The sequence below is a fragment of the Vulpes lagopus genome, chromosome 3 (genome assembly GCF_018345385.1).
Source record: "Vulpes lagopus strain Blue_001 chromosome 3, ASM1834538v1, whole genome shotgun sequence".
NCBI lineage: Eukaryota > Metazoa > Chordata > Mammalia > Carnivora > Canidae > Vulpes > Vulpes lagopus.
The window spans coordinates 159090163-159116958 of record NC_054826.1 but is presented as its reverse complement, the minus strand read 5'-3'; the positions used below and the strand labels follow the sequence as shown (position 1 = coordinate 159116958).

At 40.7% G+C, this 26796-nt stretch overlaps 1 protein-coding gene and 1 pseudogene across 3 annotated transcripts in view; both read left to right on the top strand.

Annotated features, from left to right (window-relative positions):
* ST6GALNAC3 (ST6 N-acetylgalactosaminide alpha-2,6-sialyltransferase 3) overlaps positions 1–26796 on the top strand; it is a 507075-nt gene that overhangs the window by 405432 nt on the left and 74847 nt on the right. The window contains exon 4 of one of the 3 annotated variants that reach the window (XM_041747352.1): positions 3896–4678. The exons of the other annotated variants lie outside the window; for them this stretch is intronic. Coding sequence (XP_041603286.1) covers positions 3896–4028 — 133 coding nt within the window. The 3' untranslated portion in view covers positions 4029–4678. Of the gene's footprint in view, positions 1–3895; positions 4679–26796 lie in introns of those variants that run through there. 3 annotated transcript variants of the gene reach the window in all.
* On the top strand, positions 12872–13462 carry LOC121486465 (annotated as a pseudogene).

Below are 26796 nucleotides of genomic sequence, written 5' to 3'. Positions count from 1 at the left end.
TAAACACCTAGAATTCTTGGATTTACCCTTTTAAAGTAGCCTCAATATCATACCTCAAAATTGAGTGTGAGGATATCAAAGAAACTTGGAGACAGCTAATAATATTTACTTCTGAGTATTCACTATATCCCTGAGACTGTGCTAAGTCTGTGAGTGATTCCTATATTTAATCCTATAACAATTCGATAAAGTAGGTTCCAGTATTATCCTGTGGAAACTAATAGATTAAGCAACTTGTCGGAGGTCACATAGTTAATAATTAGTTCCATCAGTTTGAACCCAGGTATTCCTGATCCTAGAATGTGAGCTCAAATCAAAACCCTATACTGCCTTCCCTTTAATCCTCAGTACCTTGAGAAAGGAGGATGAGCTGATGCCAGAAATAAGATGATTCTCTATAATAGAAATATGTCCTGTACGGTGACCTGGATTGGGAAGGTCTGGTTTTTATGCCATTGTATTAATTGGGATGATTTCTCATTAATTTTAAAAGTGTTTTTTGGTGAATCCAAAGCATCCCAGGGAGGTGTTTTTAGCCCTATTACCTTGTTCATGTACCTTTCTCTCTGTACTTTTATGAACTGTCAGTGCTGATCAGCGTCCATGTCTGAGGAGAAGCAGATGGAATCCCAGGATATGACTGAAATGTTCAGAGGACTGATGGAATTAGCTCAGCGTCACACCCAAACCTAGAGCCAACTGTTAGCCAATGACAAGAGAATATGAAGGAATGTAGGCTGAATATGGCCCATGTCATACTAGATGTTAACATTGGGCAGATCCTTTTTGAGAAAAGCATAAATTAGAATGGGCAGCAGAACTTGGAATAGAAGTATAAAAAGAGGATGAGAATTTGCAATTAGAAGCACGTCTTAGTCAAAGGAAATGACCACAGACAAGGTCAAATGATTGGTGTAGAGGCATGTGAAGTTGAAGATGGCAGATTGATTGATATTTTCTTACATTTTAACCATTTGGAAGTGAGTAATTATCATCATATGGATTTTTGTATGTCGCAAGTTGATGTGTCAAGGGCAAACGTCTCCAGAGTCAGAGGATGTTCCTTTCACATTCACTACCTACTAGTTTCCATCATCCTGGGCCGCACGCATTTCCTAGCTTGGTTTATCCAATTCTTTTCTTCCTTTCCTGGTCCACCAAGTATTTAGATGCCAGAGGGCAGGGAGATCTAGGGCAGGCACAGAGACCTTCCCTGTCTCACACGGATCTTGTAGGGATTAATGAACTAACATATTCTAAAGTGATTTTAAAAGGTGAAGTGCTATATAAGTGTCAAGCATGATTAACTAGCAGCCAAGTTATTAGGCACCTGAATATTATGCATCTTTTCTGAATTTTAGAAAAATGGATGTGCATATTCATTTTCAAAAGCACTATTATTTAAATGATATTCAGACACTCAAATAAAAGTCTGGCCCAATTCTAATTATCTCCCCTTTTCTCATACCAGTCATGTAGGCCTTAAGAGTGGCATACTTCTGCAACTGTGAATAAGACAGATCCAATCACCAATCTTGTAGTGTTTGCAGCACATCAGGGAAAAAACACACAGTATCATGCAAAATATTAATTGCCTTTCAACCTCCACCTCATCCTTCTAGCACAGGAGTTACTGAGGTGTGGTGGTTGGGCGTGTGAACTCCGGCCCAGACTCCCCTAGATCCAAACACTCACTCCCCTGCTAGCTCAGTCACTTGGGGAAGTTGCGTTACCTCTCTGCGCGTTGATTTGTTTATGTAAAAACTGGGAACAATAATAATACCTATTTCAGACGTCACACAGATAAGATGCTCAGAAAAGCAGTTGCAAACATGTGGCAATTGCTTCTGAAATGTCAACTATGATCGTTGTAATTGTCTTTAATACTGACTGAGGCAGGTTCCACTCTTGGATGGAGAAATAATAAATAGAAGTGGTGGCGATTTTGCTAGGACTCATGTGACATTTGGCAGCTTGCAAAGCCGCGGACTTAGGATAGTAACCTGTGGTTCTGCAACACTTGCTGTTTGCCAGGATCCTCACAACTTGGTGGGTTAACTTAGCAAGGCCGTAGCTTTAATTTTTGCCTCATTTGCTCAGCAAGGTTCGAATCCTCTTCTGGTAATCCCCTCTAGCCATTAGCTTTGACCCTCAGTACAAAATGGGCACAACCCCATGCCCATCAGTCTACACGTTGCTTGTCCTGAGGTAAACGTGGGAACCAGGATGGCCAATGGAAGGCCTCCTCTGGGGTACCAGAGAGGATTTGATGTGAACTTGGAGATAAATCAGCTTTGCCTCTGAGTTCATGATTGTACAAGAATGTGAAATTAGGGCTAAAGTCAAGTGAAGAAGGTGGGGCTGCAGTAGGAGGGAATGAAGCCCAAGCAGAGCAGGGCTGAGCTGTGAGACGGAGGAGGAAGGGAGTTCTGGGGGTTTTGAGTCTTGACTCTAGCATTTGAAGCTCAATAGCTCTCCTGGCCATATGAGCTAAACAACTTAATCTTTGTGTTCTCTTAAAATAGTTTGAATTGGTCCATCTTTTGTAACTTAAGGAATCCCTAAAGACAAAGGCAGTAATTCACCCATTTTAAGGGACTCGAGACTCAGAGGGGTTTAAGTGATTTGCTCATGAAAATCACAATACCAGTGTTTTCCGGAGCCAGAACTCCATGTCCCAGGGAATGACCCCAAATACTATATTCCAGCAAAGACAGCAGGGCTGAGGAACTTGGAGAGGGAGCTGACTATTAATGAAAGGCCAGAGAAGTTTCAGGGCACCATCCGGTCGTGGCGATTGGCAGAGCTAATGCATTCACTGGTTCATGAAATATTTGTGCAGTCACTGAACAACAACCTAGGGCAAGCTGTTTAGGTTGAGGAAGTGAGTGATCTACAGGTACCCTTGGATCTCTGGGGTACCTGTCTGCTCTCGGCTACCGCTGGCCTGGCAAGGAAGAGGTGAGAAATCGCAGAGCCAGCCTACCTGTGTTTTCCAAGTCGCTACTCCGGTGAGTGCAATGCATGCAGCACATGTCAAACACTGGAGCCTCTCGGAATATTGATTATGGATCTTGCCCCTTCCTTAAAAAGCAAGCTTTTGTTTTTATTAGCATGTGTAAATATGGAATAACTTCAGAATGCAAATATGGATGACATTTTATTTTACTGACATGTTTGGAAGCAGCCTAGGGCAGGGTGGCAGTGAATCAGTCAACATCATGGGTACACTGCACTGGGAATTCATCAACTGTGCACACCACTAATAGGCTTATGCCATATGTTCCATAATAGCATGTTTGCTAACATGAGACTGGGCCACCCGATTGTATGACAAAGCCGCCACGTCAGTTTCTTGATGTATAGAAACAGGCTCTGCTAGCCAGATGTAGAAATCCAGCAAGGTCATTTTAGGCGTAATTTCCATTTTGTGTGCTTCTTTTCCCCCTCATTGACTGTAAGAGAATGTGATGTGCCTCATTAAAATGTGATTCCAGGTGCATAACACAATAATGACCTTTATGCCAAAGACTGAAGTTCACGTAATAGATAAGCTAGACTCCCATTTGGTGATGTTGGAGACCATTAGCTAGAGGCAGAAACCGTGTTAACTTCTTGACATGGGAGGTCACGGGGTCAAGGTCGAGGCCCAGGCTGCAGCCATTTCTGGACTCAGATGAGAGAGGAGAATGGTGCCGCCTGGCAGCCTAAGGGTTTGCAGCCCTGCCCGGGAGAGTTAGAGATGTCCCGGAGCCTGTGGAGACTTAAGGGGAGGCCTGGGGATCGAGATGGGAACTGAAGAAGGAGCAGCAGCTCTGCACAGAGATGGGCCTGGGTGCTGGGCTTCTCCATGCAGGAGTGCTGTCCTAACCATCACCTCCCTTTCTCCTTTCAGGTCACTCCTGGTTTCCTCTGCCTTTGCATCTGACCCAAAATTATACCGTCTCTCTAGAGGCATTACTTCTTTTTCTCTCCTAGCTCTTAGATTCTTGGTGCTCAAGTGGGAAATCAGGGATTGGGAAAGTTAAGAGTTCCATTTCCACCCACCCAGGGAATAGGTGTAAAGCCCTGTGTGGTTTCTGCCCTTCCTTGAAAGTGGCCAAACAAGTCAAATCCTTCACTTGGTGATCACGGCCAGTGTATTGACTGCCATTTTATTAAACAGACATTTGCAAATGGTGTTCGAGCACCCAAAGCTTGCGCCAGACCTCAGGACCCTTCCTAACTGTGTGCAGCTTTATCAGAGTTCCTCATAGCCAGCTCTTGATAATCTTGCTTGTTTTCCTGTTTTCACTCTGACTGAGGGCATTGTATCTCATATCTCCTACAAACTGCAAGAACCCAAACCTAATGTAAAAAATAGGCAATGAAAAGGGAAAATCAAAAATCACATGTTATCTGAAATCTGGAGCTCATAAAGACAGAAAGAAGTAATAAAGAACCAGAATGAGAATGCATTCAGTCAAAGTGAAAGAGAAGAGGGAATTTGAGGATATTAAGCAGAAGAAATCAAACACCTAAAATGATAAATAAGGGGCACCCGGGTTACTCAGTGGTTGAGCATCTGCCTTTGGCTCAGGTGTGATCCTGGGGTCCTGGGATCGAGTCCAACATCCGGCTTCCTTCATGGAGCCTGCTTCTCCCTCTGCCTGTGTCTCTGCCTTTCTCTCTGTGTGTCTCTCATTAATAAATAAATAAAATCTTAAAAAAAATAAAACTATAAATAAAATGGCTTGTTTGTTTATTTGTTTATGTACATCCCTGGAGTTATAAGCGTCTTGGCCTGGCCATAGGCTAATCGCCTTTTAGGAGGGGCCTATCGTGTGTATTTATTGATGTTTGATTTCCAGAGCTTCTAGCTCAATCAGGGACAAAGGCTCTATGTTTCACTCATGCTCATGGATGAATAATGCCTTTTTAGAATATTGCCAACTGTGCTGTCATTTCAAGACCCCAGAGACTCTGCTTATTAGGATGGCAGACGAGCGAAGAAATGAGTTGGGCAGAGAGGTGGCAGGGGTTAATTTCATATTTGTCACGAGATCTTGCATGATTTCCCTAAAAGATATTTAATTTCCACTGGGCATAATAACTTGCAGCTGCTGGAATATGCTGTATACCAGTGGCGAGTTCTTGTCTTTGGAGATTTATGCAAGTCGTTATTTAAAAATAGAGATCCGGGAGTTACAGCTGGCTAATTAATCTACCACTAAGGAAAGCTCAGCAAGTGACCCACTTAACTGTTTCCAGGAACCACAGCTAAGGCTGAAGTGAACTCTCAAAAGTGTCCTGCACCAAGGACCAAACAAGTCCATCCCTGGGACATTTCGTCATCTGCTCGCAGTGCAGGCGTCCATTCTTCATGTCCCCTTCTTTCCCGCAAACACCATTCACTCAGGCCCTCATCCCTACACGGCTCGAGTTCCTGGGTGCCTCACCGGTGTCCTGTGTCCTGAGGACAGACGCCGGACGCTGCCAGGCTCGCCTTCCCCAGTCTCTTCATCTGTATCACTCACCAGCTCAGGCGATGCCCTCAGCACATCATTTGTACCTTGTGGCTGACCTCAGAGGGCTCCTGGGGGACACCCGAGCCACACGTATGTACCCACAGTTCCTCCCTTTTCTCCACATGCACCTTCCTCTCCTGGCATATTGGTCTCTCCCCTCTCCTCCTGTTCCCTCACCCAGATCACCTTTCCATCCCTCCCTCGACGTGAAGACGGTCGGAATGTCTCTGCAGAGGTCCACGGCGCCTATTGCAGGCCATGCTGAGTCTTCTCCTTGGACTTGACAACAGAGAGTTGGCATAATCAGGTCATGGCACATTTTTATCATTGGTCTGTGAAAGCCTGATCTGATTTTTAAATCAATCAATTAATTAATGTATCCTATTTATCCCTCTTCCCTTGTATCCCCTCTGCCTAGGCAAGCATTCTGTTATGTTTTACGTGCATTTTTTGATCGTATACATCTTTGCCAAATAATTCATATTATCTGTGCATGTATTTTGATTTACACAGATGATGCATACTACATTCCATTTGTTTCCTACATTAGTCACTATCTTTAAAGTCTGTGCGTGTCTCTAAATCTGGCTGCTGCATACTCTATGGTAAGCAACCATCACCTTTACCTCTCTGCTTTCTCCACGTTTTACATGCACAGATCCCTCCTACTCTCTGGATCTCTCCTCTGAAATTCCTTGGTTTTCATTTACCCTACAGCTTAATTATATGCTGGTGGGTTTTTTTTTTTTAATTTTCCTATAAATGTTCATGTTTTTTCCTTGTCTTTCATGCAATTCCTTGGAGGTCAAGGACCATCTCTTTTATTCTTCCCTCCCCCAGGCCACCCATCTCCACCTCTGCAGACCTTTTTTAGAGCTTGATGCATAATTGATGCTCAATAAATTCTTGATTATTTAGGGAGTTGGAGAGCATGAGTTCATGAGCGTATTTTCTCTTCCTATGTATAGCTCTAGTGTCTAAAATGGTGCCTGGCATGTTGCAGGGGATCAGGAGATTTGTTTGAAACAAATGGATATCTTATCTTTCGCATGAGAAAAGGGATATGGAATAGTAGGATATACAGAGGTCAGAATGCCACGTTCTAGTTTCTGATCTGCCACCAAGTAGATGTGCAACACCTGGCCTGTCAGATAGCTTCTCTGGGTCCTGGTTAAACTGAATGATTTCATGGATCCTTGTTCACTCTAGCTTTCTAAGCTTCTGTGACTTCACTAACAATTTTTCAACATGAAGCAAGAGAATCTTCAATATGAAATCGCCTGCATGGAATACAGAATAGTCATACTCAAGGCATTAGAGCATGGGAGAGTTAGAGGAGGAAGCATATCCTATAGGTTCTGATCTTAAGCTCTCGGAATGATGAGGAGGATAAAATTCTTGCCACCTGTAAAGTGCTTAGGAGAGTGTCTCACAAAATCAGTGGTATATGAATCTTTACTATTATTTTTATAAATTCAAGAAAATCTACTAGCCTTTGCAACCGTCTCTGGCCCGGCATTTGGAAGTCTGGTCTTCGTGCTTATGTGCATACAAAGCTGAGAAATTCTAGTATCCCTGCTGAAGTTAATAATTTTCTTTTTAGGTCAATAATCACCAGACAACAGTCTGATTTCTTTTAGGCCCAAACTGTTGCCTTTTTTGGTAATGGACAAGTTCGAATTTTCATGGCTTTTGTAAAATGAAGCAAAGGAATGTTATCCTTCAAGATCATGTGGTAGCCAATAAAGATGTTAAAACAAAAATCCAGAGTTTTGTGTTTACTATCTATCAAAAAACAACTGTTTTTTTGTAGAGCAATCACTTAGAAATGGAAACAGAATAGGAATGTGTTAATATCTTTGCAGATGATATTTTTCCCTTCAGCAGGGAAGAAGTAACTAAATAATCTAATTTGCTTTCTCTTATCTTTAGGGGAGTGAATTCAAATATTGGACAAACCATTATTAAAATTCTGAACAGCACTTAATGTATGAGCTTGTTTTTTGCTATAAGTCTCCTTTTTCTCTAGGTCAAGAGGTAAAGCTATTTGTCTAAAAGAAAAACATTAAATAGTATTGGTGATAGGTTACAGGTTTTATAACAACTATATAGTTTATATAACAACTGCCTCATGAGCAAAAGTAGCATTTAATAACTATTTTATTCTACTATTCGACTAGGCACTAGAAGTCTTCATCAAACAGCATTTCACTTTAATGCTTTTCTTTTGTGAATTAGTCTGTCATCTAAAAGTTAAAAAAAGTCAGATAAAAATACAAATTGGGAACTGGGAACTCCAGATGAACTGGACATTTTTGGAACAAGGAAAGATTAAAACTCTACTCAAAAAGTTGGAGAAATAGATATGTAAAATGTTCCATTAACAACAAGAGCATAAGAAATAACTATGAATCGTTGGTTTTAAAGCTCAGAAACACTGGAGTAAATTATGACTTACATGGTGAATGGAAAATTTTAAAAAAACACTTTGTGTTTTGGTTTTGTTTCTGGGGTTTTTGGTGGTGGTGGTGATTTGGGGTATTTCCGGGCTCATAAACTTAATTCAGGAGAGTCCCATTATATTATAAATTGTATTAAAATAAAGATGAGCTGTTTTCAAACAATCTTTTTTTTAAGATTTTATTCATTTATTCATGAGAGACACAAAAAGAGGCAGAGATATAGGCAGAGGGAGAAGCAGGCTCCCTGCAGGGAGCCTGATGCGGAACTTGATCCCAGGACTCCAGGGTCACACCCTGAGCCAAAGGCAGATGCTCAACCGCTGAGCCACCCAGGTGTCCCTCCAACAATGTCTTTCTGTGTTGTGTTTCTCAGGTAGTCTCAGCTAAAGCTGCCAATGATTAACATATGGTATAAATTGAGATAAAATATACATACTGAATAGCCAGGAAGGATGGCCATAAAGATTAAAGGAGATGTGTGGGAAGGCAACCTGAAAAATCTGAAGTCCTATACATATATATGTTTCTGTTATTATTGTATTTAATAAAAACCAGAACAATACCTACCATCTATCAGAACCTGCTTTAGGCACTGAGAATTCAGAAAAATAATAATACTGATTTTTTACTTTCTTTTTTTTTCTACAATTGTATTTATTTATTCATGAGAGACACAGAGAGAGAAGCAGAGACACAGGCAGAGGGAGAAACAGGCACCCTGCAGGGAACCTGATGCAGGACTCAATCCCAGGACCCCGGGATCACACCCTGAGTGGAAGGCAGATGCTCAACCACTTAGCCACCCAGGTGCCCCTGATCTTTACTTTCAAAGATGTATAATTATATTGGGGAAATAGAGAATGCCAGTGTGTTGGGGTGACTGCAGTGATAGAGATATGCAGGGTGCTCGGGACCCTAGAATGAGATCCCTGACTAAGTTTTTACAATAAGGATGTCACAGAAAGTTAGGGAGAGGAGGAGAAGGGAGTCCCAGGATGAGGAGATGGCATGAGTATAGCCTTGAGGTGAAAAATAGCGCAGTATATTCCGAGTTAGTAAAAGGATCAGTATGACTAGAGCTTAAAATAGCAAGCAGAGAATAGCAAAAAAATTAGTCTCAAGAGACCAGATATTATGTGAAAGGATCAGGTTTTATCCTGTTGGTGACGGAAACCCAGTGAGGCCAATGCATAGGCACTCAGGGGGCATGCAGGGGGTACATGGGAGGGTCAGAGAACCTGGGGAGGATATTGCTGTAGTGCCGGTGACAGATAGTGAGAGCAGGAACTTAAGCTGGGAGAACTACACAGAACAGAGAGGGCAAATATAAAAATGAGTAAAGAATGGCAGTGTCTGGTGATTAATTTTGTGAACATTGGTGAAGATGACCCTCAAGCTTATAGTTGGACTGATTAGGTGATTTGCAGTACAATTTATACACAGAATACTGGAGGAGAATCAGAAGAGATAAGGGATCTGTTCATTTTTTTGGCCATGTTTATCTCAAGATTTCTATAAGACATTTGAATGAAGGTGTCCAGAAGGCAATTGAATATATGGCTCTGAATTGTGAGCAATATATCTGGGGAGGAAATTCAGATTTCTAAGTTATAAGCATAAAAGTGGTAGTTAAAATCCTCAGAGAAAAGAGGTAAGAGTAGAAGCCTAAGAATGGCAGCTTTTAGAAGTTGGGCCAATAAAAAAGCCAAGAAAGACACCAGGAAGTAGAGATAGTTGAAATGGGGTGTGAAGGGACCCAGTAGAGTGTGATGTCACAGAGGTTCAGGAAAGTGGTAAGATCCAAAGTGAAACCAAAGCAATAAAATCCAATGTAAGGACTTGAATCCTATAAATTTAGAAAGTTGGGACTTTAGGTGACTTTCTCAGAGCAGTCTTCCTACAAAATGGCAGCAGAAACCTAACTGCAGTCAACTGAGGAGCGAATGTGGGGCGAGTGAGCACAGTCTTCACAGAGAATTTTGGATGGGAGGAAGTAGAGGGATAGGATGTTAGAGGAAATGCAGACTCAGGAGCAGGTTATTCTAAGAGGACAGTAGTTGAAGTAAGACTGAGGGCTAAAGAGAATGATCTGATAGTGGGAAAAGGTAGGACTGTATAATAAAAAAAAATTAATGTATCATGTTCTCAAAGGAAGGGGGAAAGGTGGAGGGGCAGAGGGGGAGATCCATAGGAAAGGTTGGCCTGAAGCAAGGAGGACATTAACTCTTAAGCCTCTGAGACCACAAGGACAGATGGAAGGAAGAGGAGAGGTAAGTCATGCTTCATGGCCTTAGGACAAAGGTCATAGTATTGACTCATTCCCCTAAGGACCACATACAATGACTTGGCAGATGAAATATTCTTTAGAAGCCCCTTATAATCCTTCTCAGGGTTGCTCTCTCACCCGACATTAAAACATTTCCTCTGTACCCCGGGTTCTCATGCTGCTCCTCTCCCACCTCCATGCATGGGCTTTTCTTCATAGGGTGTGATTCCCCCAACACACGGGGTCTGCCCTTAGGATACCCATTGATTGTCCTCATTCAAGTAAATTATAAACTATTTCATTCCAAGATATAAATATTTGCTATCCAGCTAGCTGGGCCAACTGTCCCAGGAGTGTTTGGCTCTTAGATGGATACTCTGTCTCTCAGGGCCCTTGCCTTCTTAGACCTCATCCCTCTAGTCAACTTTTCTTCCCACGTTTTAGACATATGCATCCTCTGCTCTCATCATACATAAGTCTCCACTTTTCCAAAAAATGAAGCACGTGCAATGGAAATCATGTAGTTGGAATAACAATTAAGACAGTGAAGATTTTCTGAGTCATCCCCCTTGTCATACCTGACAGGGGAACGCCGCAGGCAGCTCTGTACAAAAGGGTGCCACGGCTTCTGATGGGGCATATTCCCATATGTCTCACTTCCATTCATTAGAAGATCTGATCTACAGATTAGGAGTACTATTCACCCCTCCTGTCTTAATAGGAAGTTAGGAAAACTGGAATCGATGCTGCTTTTTAAACATCACGTTTCACTGGTATTTGCTGGTTAGTGTTACAATCACAGAAATGAAGATAAAGCCATTTTCTCCTAAAAAAAAAAAAAAAGAAGTGTTTTTCATTATGTTCAAACAATCTCCAAATGCATAGAAGAAAAAAAATGCCCACAGGAGTTCCTTGGGTTCGGCATCATACCTAGATGCCTTAACCCCAGATGTACTGACTCTGCCCAGGCTGATAATAAAATACCCCAGAGGCTCTGGTCTCTATTGAGAATCTGGATCAAGAATGTATAATTTTATGTCTAGGGATACTGGTTTTAGACTCAAATTGATTTCTTCCTTCTTACCGCTTACAAACTGTGAGACATATCTCAAAGGGTTGTTGTGAGGATTAAGTGTGATCATGAATTTAAAGGGCTTAGCCTTCTTGCTAGTACATAGTAAGTTCTCAATAAATGGAGGCTGCTATTGAATTATTACTATTAATAATTCATGACCTGATTTAAGAAACGGCCTGGCTTAACTGGCCTCAGGCAGAAGCTGGGACTTTTTTTCTCATCCAGCCTCAACTAGGTGGCTATAAAATGATGAGTTTCCTGTTCAGATATACACACATCCTTGCTCCTCTCTCATCACCGATGCCCTACTGTCTGTAGTCAATTAATGATTGGCCACTTAGGGTAATCGTTTCCCTGAGAACCAAATGTGCTTACATTCAGTGGCTCCCACTGTAATGCGATTAATTTTGTCCAATAATATGCATCTAGTAGATAGGTCCGGTATAAATGAGAGCCATAATGATTAGCTACCTCCTGTTTGTTCATTTTGAAGAATCTCATTAGGGACAGTGGTCCTCAGTGTTAATGAGATGATACCGCCTAATTATAGAATTACAGTTACATATTCTAGTGCTAGAAGATAAGAGCACTTGCCACCTAACAGGTAATGTCGCGTCTACACCCGCTGATGTCCTCCTTTAGAATGCTTCCACTTTAGTCTGGATCTCATCCCTTCCTTGGGCCTATTTTGGAATTCCGCCCTCTTCTGAATGCTGGTAAAAGCCTAAGCTATAAACGGCTTGCTTTTTTGGTAGATCAACTCATGCCTGAAAAAGTTGATAATGATTTCAAAATTTCTTTTAATTGAGTTTTTAATTACAACACAGCAAATATCCCATTCATATGTAATTTTGACGAGGATGACAAGCAATTTCATATTCTTTGGAGATCATTTGACAAGTGTGGGAGCCTATAGTTAAACACCAACTGCCTTGTTTTTGGACAGGAGTACCTGATAACCACTTACTCAGGGAAGATTGGGAACTGGAGCATCTGGATCTCAATAAATTCTTTGACAGAACAATCCAAGAGCTATAACACAAGCTGCCACTGGGAATGTAAATCTGATTGGCTGGCTTAGAATCTCTCTCTTCTAATTTATAGTCCACATATTATGAATTGGGGTACTGTATAGCCAATGGGTATATGGGCAGGTTTCACCATAAATAATTTTTTTCTGCCTTTAGACTATCAGCACAAGAGATAAAGTATACAAATAAATTTTTCTAAAACGCAAAGCTTCAACTTGAGATGGGTATCATGATCCTTTATTCTTTTTTTCCTTTGCCATTTATTTAACAGTTGTGGAGCCCATGCCCAGAGTTATAGAGCTCCAAAACTACAATTAGACCGAAGAAACTTCTGTATTCCAAAGAGCAGAGAGCAAGTCCAACAATTAGCTGGACCTTACTAGCACCTCCCACAAGCTTTCACAAGCCATTTGCATGGGCCATTACAATAAGCAGAGGCCCCAGATGAGGCCCCAGAGCAGTAATTCTCAGACTTTGGATTTCAGAAACAGACAAAAAATCTTACTAAGAATAGGCATCTTCTTATTTTGCCAAGTAAAGATGTGTAATTTTTTTTCTGTTTTCACTCATTTGTTGATTTGTGAATATTTATTGAGTACCTACTATCTCCTGCTACTGAAGCAGGCCCTGGGAATGCAATGGAAAACAAAGCTAGATATAATCCATGCTCTTGAGTAATTTATAGTCTTGATGAGGGAGATAGTTATTAATCAATTATACTAATAGTTATATAGTTATATACTAATAACTATATAGTCATAGGGGCTATGAAGGAAATAAACATGGTTTTCTGACAGCATAGAAAACATTAATTTTATATGGACAGAGAAAGGCAGGGAATTCTTTTTAAAAATTGTGCTTGGAGACTTGGAGCCATCTTTGAGCTTACTGAGTAGACACCCAGAGCAAAGCTCACCCTTCCAAGTCAAAAACATTTATGGATAAGAAATTATCATTGAAATTACATGGTGGCAGACATGTCCAAGGAATAATGCAGGGATTCGCTCCCTTTATGAATCCTGTGATAGATGAATGTATGGATATGGGAACCATAGGCAAGGAATTGTGGAATGGTGGTAATATGAAGAAAGAGTGTCATCACACTGGAAGCCTTGGAATGAGTGTGTTCACCAGAAAATCAACTACTTCTGACTATCCTCTCTTCATAGTACCTGTTTTATGACAATATAAAAAAACCAGGTCATGTGCATTTTCATATTGAACTTTTTTGTTAAATAAACTTTTATGATAGTAAAAAAATGAAATAAAATAAAATTGTACTTGGATTCAGCCCATGATAAGGATTTTAACTTTATGCTAAGAGTCATCTGGATGTCACTAGACAATGGATGAGAGAGAAGGGAGAGTGGAAAGAGACCGGGTGGGACAGAATGTTAGTGCTATAGATATGATGAGGGTGACAGCCATGTGATGGTGAATAGTTGGATTTGAAGAATATTTTGGAACTAGAATTGCTGAGACTCATTGATAGATGAAAGGATGAGGGAAGGAAGAGAGAGGTATCAAGGATGACTCTATATTCCTGCCTTCAGCAACTTGCCATTTCATATACCAATTACCAAGACAGAAGGACTAAGAGGAGGACAGGTTGAGGCATGAAGGGACAATCAGGGGTCCTTTTTGGGGTTTGTCAAATTTAAGGTCTGTGGGAGATACCCAACGCAAGCAAATATATGAATCAGAAGTTTAGAGTATTTTGCTACTAGATACACATTAAAAGATTTTAGCATGTTGATGGTATTAAAGTCATGGAGTAGATAAGATTTCACAGAAATAAGCATTATGGAACTTTGAACATTTTGAGGCTTGATACTGAAGGGGAAATCTTCAGGGCATCTTTCTATGAAAGGGATGACATTTAACACCCAAAATAGGAAGAACACAGGATCTGTTCTTTCAACTAAGGACATTTCATCACAAAATCTTCTCTCCTTTGTCCTAACCACTCCTATTTTGCTGCAGAGCAATGAAAACTTTGTCATGGAGCAGCAGTTGCAAACCACCGTTCTCTAGTCTCTGCAACAGCTTTGGGCAGGAAGGGCCTCATTTTGGTAGCAGAAGTTCTCATCCACCCCCAGCTTCACTTGACCTCTTAGACTTTTCAAACTTAGAACCACACCTGGGGTTTCTAAATTAAAGTAGTACACAGAGTGGCATAAGACCCTACAGTATGACATCAGTTCCCTCCTATCCTGACAGGCAAAGTCAGTTACCGCCTAGGCACTGTGTGACACTTCCAGGTCAAAGAGCTACATTGGCAATTGGAGTGTGATTAAATGTGGGCATCACTTGCTAGCTCTTCCTCCTGTCCATCACTGTATCGGCATCCGTCAGTCTTCTTTGCTAGTGGACCTAGTAAAGATTTCTGAATTATCTCATCATAATGTTCCAGACAGCCACGATCAATCAGATTGAATGTAGTTATTGTAAACCTAACAATAATAATCATTATATTATCATACTTGGAACTATTATTAATAGTAACTCTTTTTTTAAAAAAAATTATTTATTTGAGAGACAGTGAGTGAGTGAGGCCATGAGCAGTGTGTGGGGGGTGGGTGAGCAGCCGAGGGAGAGGGAGCCTGATGCGGGGCTCCATCCGCAGACTCCAGAGTCATGACCTGAGCCCAAGGCAGATGCTTAACCGGCTGAGCCACCCAGGGGCCCCCATTAATAGTAACATTCTTAATGCTCTGTGTCATGCACTGCACCAAGTGTTGTCCATATCTCATTTTATATGGGAACTACAGACAAGGAATTATGGAATGGTGGTAATATGAAGAAGTAGTGTGTTATGTAAGCCCTAACTTACATTTTATGGAAGCCCTAACTACAGCTGAGAAGGTTGGTTCCATTTTACAGGTGAAGAGACTAAGACTGAAAGATTGGCTTCCCAGGTGTACGTGCCATCATTGTTTTCACATTGTGTTGTGACAACACGCCATTAGCTGTGATGGTGGAAACTCTCTGGGACTCCGTGCTCTTCCTATGTGCGACCTCAGCACCTAATAGTACTTGGCACATTTATGGTGCTGGTTAGATACTGAAGATCGTATATACTCAATAGTCACAGAAGGTTTTGAAGGGCAATGACTGTGTCTTTCATGATTTAGGAATCTCCCACGGTTTCTAGCACAATTCTCAATAAATATGAAGGTTGACTATGCGGGTTGTAAGTTGGCCAAGAACCTGGGAACAAAGAAGGTTCTGCGGGAGCTGCTGGTAGAGGGGTTACCCCCAAAGGAGGATTAAGAAGATGCCCCGGCCTTACAGGCTGTTGCTGAAACTGTGGACCCTTATTTAAGCATCCTCCGTCATGACCTGTGTGGAGCAAAGGAAGAAGCGGCACATTGTTGAAATTCCCTAATAATCCCAATTTAGCAAGTATCCTGAGCTGCTCAGGCAACAGAAATTAAATGCAAACAACTTTGAGACTTGAGGTGCGCAGGCTGGGAGTAATGACTTCGTGAGCGACTGAGAAAGGCAAGGCAGTGCACACCTGGGGGATGGGGATCCAAACACGGGGCAACGCCCCAGGAGGCCCAGGGTGCAGCCAGGTCTGCAAATTAAGTCCAGGCCACCTGGGCAGCCTAGCAGGATGGAGGGCACGGCCGGGTCACGGTCGCCCGTGCAGAAGGGCACCCAACGAGGCTGGGCTACGGCCCCTGGGAGCCGAGCAGCCCCCCTCCCACCTCCTGTTCCCGGGGCAGCTCAGGCAACTTGGAAGAAGCTCAGGGAACAGCACCAGGAGCCAATGAGCTCGGGAAAGGACGTGGGTGGAAGATTAGAAGAATGGGCCGGGCCATGGCTTAGTTACAGAAAGCTAAAGGGGGCAAGAGGGGGAGGCCCGGAAACTAATAATAAATATTATATCCAGGTCTGCTCTAAAATCACCAAGTGGAAACTTGCAGGACACCCAGGAAATTGAGACTTTGCAGAGGAAAATGGACATTTTCTTCCAAGCCATGGGCTTCTCGCCTCCACTGGCACTCTGCCCACCCAGGTGCTCGGTAAATACTGTCTTGCAAAATAACCTTCGTTTGCCAAAAGAGCACAGGATCCAGGAAAGAGACCAATGGGAAGCGCATTAGAAAGTCAGCCAACCCTTGCCTCGGTGCCTGGGGAGGACAGGACTCGAGGAACTAGATTTCTGTTGTGTTTATTCAAGGCAGAAAGGCTCGTCTCAACAGTGATGCGGCCTCTTCCCATTCGGATCGGTACAGAACAAAATAGAAACCTCTGGAGCATAGGGAATGCCTAAGACACGGTTGGCTAGGCTTTGGTTAAATCCTATCATTGCAGTTTCCTTTATGTCAAGGGGACTGGGGAGATTCTGTTTTCCCCTCCTGGGGTGGAGGAGGTGGGTGGGGAGAGCCCTAGCTCTGGACTGAGGGTGGACTTGGTGGAGTTCACTTTTAAAAGGTCAAACACTTACAAATCCAAGGAGATGGGTTGGGGTTAATTCTTTGTTTTATAGAAAGAAGTCTCTGAAAACAGCAACAGCAAGTACCCGGGTGCTCCTGGGCCTGTCTTTGGTTTCAGATCATGGATTCCACTTTCTTAACCTGGGATGGTCAAGCACTCAGACGGCCAGCCAGTCGCCCAGCAGCCGCACAGCCTCGGTGGGCTCCCCGAGCTCCTCAAGCATCCCAGCCCTCTGAAACGTGGTGTTTCCCTCCGGTGGGGCCTCTTTACCCAGCCACTTCCCTGCCCCATGCCTGCCTTCTGCAGGGCCGCCCCCTCCCCTTCCTCTCCTCTCAATTTCAACGTCGCCTGTTCTAGAAGGTGTCTGTTTGGAATGACTCTTCCAAATAAGGGGAAATTGCATTAGCAGTGGCACAAGCCAGAAGATATTAATAACCTGCTAAAAAAGAAGTTCAGAGTGAACAGTGCGATCCAAATCGTGGCTCAGCCGCATCATCGGGAACCCAGGAGCCCACCCCTGTCCTCCACCCCCCACGGCATATGGCTCCCATCTTCATCATGTCAAGACGTCTGTTCCACCCCCAGCATCATACCCATGCCGCAGACAGAATAGTGTGGGAGAAGTTAAGCAGGGGGTGGGTGTGTGTGTGTGTGCGTGTGTGTGCGTGTGTGTAAGGCTTTCTTCTCTGAGGGTTTGCCTTTTTATTCAGAGAGGGCTGCTCTCCCCAGAGACTCCCAACTATGTCTGACTGATGAGAACTGTGCCACCTGCCAGGGAGTCTGGAAAACCAGTATCCGCTCCCCAACCTTTGTACTAGAAGAGGGCCGGGGAGAGGGGCAGACGTGGGTAACTTCCAGGCGGCCGGATCTCAGGATCTCAAGGATTTGCTTATTCTCTGTCGTAGTCCCCTACTTCTCTCCATGGCACCTGTCATGGTTGGTGGAGGTACATTTGTAATCCCGCTGGAAGGTGATAGATATTCATTCTGTGGGTGACTCTTTGCCCACCCTATCGCCAGAACCTTGCTTGGTGCCTGACGAAGGGCACGCTTAATTGACGGGCTAGTTGGCTTCAATTGACTTCTAGTTGGTTTCTATCTTCCTCTGAAATCATCCTATAACCACAACCTCCCAGGAACACAGGACTCTGAGTATTCACATCTGATTGACATATAGCTCCTTTTTTATTTATTAAAAAGATATTTCAGATATAAAATATATGTATATATACATACATGAAATGAAATAATGGACATTCCAATACCTATCCCCCAGCTCTCTCAGATTCACAGATTTTGCCAGAGGCCTTTGAGGCCTGTTAATATCGTTGTGGAATTTAAAAACAAAACATCTCAACAGCAGTTGAAGTCCCTGCGTCCCTTCCCCTGTTTCCATGCTCCCGCCCCTGCCTTTCTCTGCCTGGAGGCAACCACTGCCCTGAATTTGGGTTTACCAGTCTAGCATGTGTTTGTATTATGACTATCTGTACACATCCTTAAGCAATATAAAACTATAGGGTGTTTTTGCACATTTTCAAGCTGTATATAAATGTTATATTATGCATGAACACTACACGCACCATATAAATCCTAACGTATTATTCTGTAATCTCTTCAATCAGTCTTGTTATTGGCGTTTAACTATATTTTTTTTTGCATGTAACTATGCAGTTTCATTGTGTGAATACACCACAATTTAATTATCTATTTTTCTCTTGACGACCATGTGGATTTATCATTTACAGTCTTTTCCTATTACAAATAATGATGCCTACAATTAATATTCCTCAACATATTTCCTTGTCACGTGCGTGAGGGTCTCTTAGTGCGAGGTGTATACCTAGAAGTAAAATTATGGGGTTGAGGAGGTATATTTCGATTTTCTTTCATTTTGCTAAAGTGTACTGTAAAATGTTGTACCACTTGATATTCTCACAAGTAGTAGATGAGAGAAACTGTTTTTGTACTTAACGCTTTGTATCAGATTCTGATATGAAGTGATATCACAATGTTTTAATTTGTATTTCCCGAACAACGAGGAAGAGTGAGGATCTTTCAATAGGTGTGTTGGCCGGTCAGGTTTCCTTTAATTAAAATTGCCTATTTGTGGCCATTGCTCTTTATAGAAGAAATGGGGAGTTGCTGGGTTTTTCACTTATCGATTTGCAACATTCCTTATATATCCCGGATAGAAATCCTTTCTTCTTAACACACATTGCAAATGTCTTTGCCCAGACTGTTGCTTGACTACCTATATTGTTTATACTACTGTTTTGGGAGTAGGAGAGTTAAATTTTAATAGAGTAAAATTTATCACTGGGTGGTTTGGGCTTTTTATGTCTTGTATAAGAAACTTTCGCTATCTCCAAAATCTTGAAAATATCCTTTCATATTTTCTTATAAAATTTTTCAAGCTTTTGCTTTTCATCATTGGTCCCTTTACATTGTATATATATTTACACATATATTATATATTAATGTATTATTTATTTAAAAAAATTTTTTTTTATTATTATTTATTTACGAGAGTCACAGAGAGAGAGAGAGAGGCAGAGACACAGGCAGAGGGAGAAGCAGGCTCCATGCACCGGGAGCCCGATGTGGGATTCGATCCCGGGTCTCCAGGATCGCGCCTTGGGCCAAAGGCAGGCGCCAAACCGCTGTGCCACCCAGGGATCCCTGTATTATTTATATTATGTATATTTACATAGATATATAATATAAAAGTCCTAGTTTCATTTTATTTTTTTCCACATTGATAACTAGTAATTTCATAACATATCATGTGTTTCATTTTTCTGATCACTTATTGATATCAAGTTTCCACATTACAATGGTCACTTTCTGAGTTCTGTAGTAGTTTTCAGTGGTCTGTTTTTTCTATTCCTGTGTCAATATGGCATTTTGTTTACCACTAGCATTAGAGACACTATTTCATAAGGTTTGGTCAGGGACTCAGGAGCCACCCTCCTTGGGTTTGAATCCTGACTCTGCTACTGCCTAGCCATGGTAACTTGAGAGAGATTCTTAATCTCCGTGACCCCTATCGTTTTTTTTTTTTTAATATGTAAAATGGTAGCAATCATTTTATTAAACTGAGTAAATGAAAGGCTTTTCCCTGGCATAAAAATGCTTAATAAAAGTTAGCAGCTACTGTTTTTATTTGTAGTGTCACTATTACTAATTGGGATTTCTGATCAATCAAGCCACCCCTACCCTTTTCTTCTTACTCAAGATGCTTAGTTATTAATGACCTTTGGCTCTTTTAAAGGAACTTCAAGATTGGTTTATAATGTCTCATGAAAAAGCCCATTGAAAATACAAATGGCATTGCCTTGCTACATGGATTAATTTGAGTTTTCTTATCCATAAACTTGGTGTACCTATTCGTCTTTTCAGTCCTTTTGTGTTAATGAGAAAGTAATTTTGTAATTTATTTCACAGAGGTCAGCACATATGTGTCATATTTATCTTTAGTTATATTTTAGTTTGTCATTATTGTGAACGAGGTACTTTTTTATGTTATTGTTCTTGAATGACTTATTACTGTTGTGTAGAAATCCTATCATTATTTTTATGTTGATCCTGTAAGTAGCCACCTTGCTGAACAATTACTAATTTTAATGGTCTATAGATTCTCATGGATTATTTGTATAAACAAACTGACCATTTGTACAGAAATAGAGTATTGTTCCTATCTTTCTGATATGTACCTCATTTTATTTTTCTCTTTTCATTGTGTTGACTGAGACTTTCTAACGGCAGCAAAGAAGAGAAGTGACAGCAGGCATCCTTGTCTTATTCTAACTCTAATTAGTGACACTGTTAAGTTTCATTGTTGAGTTTGATCCTTGCCGTAGATTTTTGATAAATAATAATTATCAAGTTAGAAAGTTCCCTTTTACTTCTAATTTACTAAGAGTTTAAACTTAAGTAAATGTTAAACTTCACTAAATCTTTTTTTTTTTTTTGGCATCTATGGAGCTTATCATGGATTGTTTGTTCTTTAATTTGTTAATTATTAATATTGTGTAATGCATTAATAGATTTTCTATTGTTGAAGCATCTTTTCGTTCCTAAGATACTACACATTGGTTATCCAGAGTGTTTCAAGAAAATGCCTGGGTCTTTTCCTAAAGGACCAGAGACCTTAAGGCCTTTGAGCAATTACTATTTTAATTTGACTTCATATACGTTTCTTTTTGGATCTTTGTATGTTTGGCTCATAATTTCTTTATTTCTTTTATGTTGGGGGAATTTCTATATTTTTAAAAATAAAACATGTAAAAGTTGTATAATAGTAGGGGAACATATGCACACTAAGAGAGAAGGAGGATGGAAGTGTTAGCTCTCCTTATTTTGGACCGTGAAATGGAGGGATAGAAGTACTTCCTATCAGCAGAATTTCTTGGGTAACTTGGTCCACTGCCATAATTACCTTATTTACTGAGTAGGTGAATCATGAAGGCCATTTGTCTAGGAACCTGGTGACACCTGTGTCTAGTTGGTTAGGAAACAAGCCTTTAATTGCTCCAGGTAACTGGCACTGCTTGTGAAGTAAGATGGCTTGTCTTCCTAAAGGCTATCCTGGGTAGCACTGATGATGGCTGGTGACAGGGACAGCATCTGCTCCGAGTCTCTTAGAGCCTCTTTTGTTTTTTCTGTTTTTATTCATCTTTGGTAATTGCATCGTTTTTGAGACTTATATACATGTAAAACCTTTTGTAGTTCTAACACTCAGCAAAGAAGCTATGTTCTACTCAATAACTAGAGCTTTCATATTAAAAAAATTATTTCAATGTAATTGCTCTTGGTGGAAAAATGTCAGGTCATTATAGAAATATGGTTTTGATGGTTGTTGAGTTGCCCTGTTTCTGAATATCTGTCCCAATGACATGCACATATTCATACAATCACCATATTACCAAAAGTACTGTATACAAATAGAAACAATAATGTGATGTCCCAGTCTGTTGGCTTTAGAAAGGATTTCAGAAACATCAAATGATTAAGACATTTCATGTTGGTTTTGAATTCAAGGACTTGTGAAGCAAGTACCTTATTCCAGTTGGAAATGTGTCACAAAGGAAATATTCTTTTCTCCTTCCCTCTTCATTCTATAGAACATAGGGAGAACGATACCAAACTCCTGGGAGTTATCTCCTTGATTAACTGTGAAGTAATAAACACAGGAAAGCAGCAACAATTCATGCAGTGGGGTACTAAATCTCCACCTTTATGGCCTGCATTTGCCAACTGTCTCCATATTTGACAGATAAAGTACATCTGTGAATTTTAAGCTTCTCAGGTTACAGTTAAGATATGTAATTAGATTTCAAGATATACATCTTGCCCAAAACTTCTGCTACGGGGGGGTTGGGAGAAGCCAATTAAGCCAGGTTTACTCAGCTTCAAAACAAAACTTCAACTTGAAAATGGATGGAAGAACTCCACTAATGAGAACACGCCACATGGGACATGTTACTGTTTAATGGAGGGTATGTGCTCTGGGACGCAGGCTCTTCCTTTTCTGAAGGCTGGAGTCAGGAGGTTTACTTGGTTAATAAAGTCCGTTCCTTTAGACATGTAACTTGATGGATGGATGGGTGGAAATTAGTGCTTTGAATAATTTGAATACTTAGTTTTCTAAGTATTTGTACTCATTGGATGAAAGCTGAGAAACCATAATTAACTCAAACAGGCCAATGAAGAGGTACTTCAATGCTTGAAGCAAAACCATAGTCCAACTATGTAAAAGTCTGTGGGCTGCTAAGGACTAATTCTAGGCTAGAAATATTTCTAATAACCATAATGACTATGAGATAAGAGTAACTAATATTTCCTGAGCAGGTACATATGTAAGTGCTTTCTAGATATAAAGAAGCGTTCACTTAGCTGTACTCATAAAAACCATAGAGAATCAGAATTCTGTTCTCTCTCTTCAGTGAAATAAAAACAGACTAGTTTATTGTTCCCTTTTATAAAATAGCCTTTATGCCCTTAAAAGTAAAAGCTTCCTTGAATCATATAAGAAGAGGTTTCACAAAGACACCAGAAATATCGGCTCATTAGTGTGAGCAAATATTTTATTGTTAACAGGCACAGGAAATTCATGTGGGATGAAGTTACTGTATATCTTGTTACAGGCAGATGAAACAAATACGTGAGGAATTTCTTGAAATAGTTAAAAAACAAAAAATGTGAGCCTCCCAAGTTTTTTTTCTTCTTCTTTTTCAAGAGTTTTTTGGTCACTCTGGATCTCCTGAATGGCCATATCAATTTTATGATTAGCTTGCAAATGGGATGTGGGCTTTTTCTAACCACCTAGGTAATTCTAATGTGTCGTTAGGGTTGCAAACCACTGATAGATGTCTGAGAAACACAAATAATATTTACTGATCTGCTACTATGCATCTAGTTTCTGCACTGGATGACTCACATTTTTTTTTTCTTAAATCGTTTGACCCTCATAGTAACCTTATGGGACAGACACTATTGTCTCTAATTACAGTCTAATTGTAGTCTAAGAAAGGTAAAAGTTTGTCCATACTTGGTAGTGATGACCATATTTAACTTACTTCTTGCATTAACTATTCTGATTTCTTACCCAAGAAATGTAGGTCAGATAGGCTGGAAACTAACTCTTACACACCTATGGCCTTTGTATCACTATTATAACATTTCTATTAGAAAGAAAATAAATCAAGTTTGTTTGATATGATTGAATCATAAAGGCATATAGGAAGAAGATGACACAGATGAAGCTTCTTAGGTAGGAGGAAACATGGTGTTTCCCAAATGGCAGACTGTGATAAATATTTCATGGTCCACAAAAGCATTTAAAAGAGGGGTGCAATCTGCTTAGTTTTTAATAAATTTACTTAAAATACTTAGCTGCTTAGATTATATCCTTTACTGACATTTGCATCTATGTAAAACATATTCTTGTTAAATTATGTAGAAAGTATAAACATTATTTGTTCTACCTTTTGCTCTCCTGAATAATAATAGAGAGTTTGAAACCCTATGGAAGTATCCTAAAATTGTTTATTTTACTTTGCTAGTTCAGGAAGCCCAAGTCTAAAAACCACTACCATAGGCAATAGTGAGCTACTGAGGAATTTTGAGTGTGAAGTGAAGTGAAACCCTTAGATTTATATGTAAGAAAGATCACCCTTGAAACAAACAGTATTAGGACAACTGCATATCCACATACCAAAAAATGAAGTTAGACTCTTACCTCACACGATATACAAAAGTTAACAAAATGGATCACAGACTTAAATGTAGGAAATAAAAGTTTAAAACCCCTAAGAGAAAACACAGGAGTAAATTTTCATGATCTTGGATTAGACAATGGTTTCTTACATTCAGTGCTGGAAGCATAAGTATCAACAACAAAAGGGAGAAACTGGACTTCAAAATTTAAAACTTTTGTGCTTAAAAAGAAACTTTCAAGAAAGTGAAAAAAAACAACTCACAGAAAAAGGGAGAAAATATTTGCAAATTATATAGCTGGTAAGGGATTTGTATCTAGAACATATAAAGGATTATTACAACACTATAACAAAAGGACAAAAATCCCAATTAAAAATGATTTTAAGGAACGCCTGGGTGGCTCAACAGTTGAGCATCCGCCTTTGGCTCAGGTCATGATTCTGGGGTCCTGGCTTCATGTCCCGCATAGGGCTCCCTGCAGACAGCCTGCTTCTCCTGGGCCTGTGTCTCTTCCTCTGTCTCTGTATCTCTCATGAATAAATAAATAAAATCTTTAAAAATTAATAAATAAAATAAATGATTTTAATAGACAAAGGATTTGAATAAACATTTCTTTAAAAAAGATACACAAAGAGCCACTAAGCACGTGAAAAGATGTCCAACATCATTAGGCATCAGAGAAATGCAAATCAAAACCACAACGAGACTCTACTTCATAACCACCAGGATAGCTGTTATGAAAAAGATAGACAATAACAAATGTTGACAAAGATGGAGAAACTGAAAGTCTCACATATCCAGCTGCTCTAAAAAAACACTCTGGTAGTTCCTCGAAAAGTTAAACATACAGTTGCATATGATCCAGTAGTTTCACCCTAAGAGAAGTGAAAACACATGTTTACAAGAAACTTGTACATAAGTGCTCATAGCAGCGTTATTCATAATAGCAAAAAATTGGAAACAACCCAAATGCTCACCAAGTGATAAATGTATTAATGGTACATGCATACAATAGAATCTTTTTTAAAAAGATTTTATTTATTTATTCATGAAAGACAGAGAGAGAGAGAGAGAGAGGCAGAGACATAGGCAAAGGGAGAAGCAGGGTCCCTGTAATACAGGGAGCCCAATGTGGAACTCGATCCTGGGACCCTGGGATCACACCCTGAGCCAAAGGCAGATGCTCAACCACTGACCCACCCAGGCATCCTCATACAGTAGAATCTTTTTCAGCAATAAAAGTACAAATAAACACTACCAAGTGGGTGAACATGAAAACATTATATTCAGTGAAAGAAGCCTGTCACAAAAGGCCACTTCTATGAAGTGTCCAGAATAGACGTGGAACTAGGGCAGGAATGACATGACCTGCTAATGGGTGCGGGGGTTTTCTTTGGACCTGATAAAAAGTCTAAAAAGGTAGATTGTGAAAATGATACCCAGCTCAGTGGATATGCTAAAAAAACAAAACAAAAAACAAAAAAAACAAAAAACACTAAACTATTTTATTTTTTTAAACTGTTTACTTTAAATGACTGAATACTATGGTCTGTGAGTTACTACAAAGCTATTAAAAAGAAAAAAAAAAGATTAAGCATTAATGTGGAAGACAGGATGTTAGAGACTGACACTATAGATAAGGAAATAAGCCAAAAAGTGTTGATATAATCCAAGGAAGTGATAAACTGGGCTTGAACCAACATAGTGGAAATGAGGATGACACTGTGAGAACAAGAGCAGGATTCGGAGGTAACCAGGCAAAACCACCCCAACATCATCCTTGATGGGCAGTAACCATCAACTTATTTAAAAATACCCAGGGCGCCTCCGTGGCTCAGTCAGTTAAGCATCCGACTCTTGATTTCAGCTCAAGAAATCAAGAGTTGTGGGATTGAGCCCTACTTAAGATTCTCTCTATCCCTCTCCCCCTCCCCCTGCCTCTAAAAAAAAATAAGTAAAAATAAGAGAATATAAACACCCAGAGCTGAGGCTTCTGTCCATCAGTTTCTCTCCTGCAGCTGGTCTAACTGGAGAATCATTTTAATTCATTTTATTGTTTAGTGACAAAATCTGTGTGTCTGTGTGTCTATAATATTCACCCGTTGTTTTAGGTCTGCCTTGTAGGAACTGACGTGTTGCTTTGACTTTTGAAAATTGTGTTTGTTCAGTAAATGATCAGAATCTGTTGTGGCTTCTAGAATATATACGTGTCTGTACAGTAAAGGTCAGAGAGGCTCATTCTCAAATTAGACATCCACAGTTGAGATACTAAACTGTTAACCAGATGGGCCGGTGAAGGGATCAAACCCCGTGTGGGTTTGGACCAGTTCTCTCCCCGTGAGTACACCTGGGCCGTGCAGAAAAGGCACAGCAGTGCCTGCGTGAACGTGGGGCTTCTACAGGGGGGTGGGGGGGGAGCATCTCTTTGGAACGCCCAGAAGGTGCTGTTGGGCCTCCTGACATTCAGCCTAATCAAGGTGGGACCCTCTTTGGCAACCTGCCAATGTGTTTACATTACACAGACAGAATTTTTCTCTAAGATTCCATTAAATATTTAACACCACTAAAGAAAAATACAACCGGCAACAGCTGTATCAAAACAGGAAATCAATCGGTTTCCAATCTCCTCTGGCCACCCTCTCACCAAGCCAGGCGGGCAGGAGCCCTGTGCAAAGGGAGGAAGGGATGCGTCCGGCCTTGAGCCAGAGCTGAAATTGAATCTGTGTCGGCCCATCCACCTTACAAGCTGCATCCCTTTCCGTATGCTGACGAAGGGACGCACCTGGAGAGGC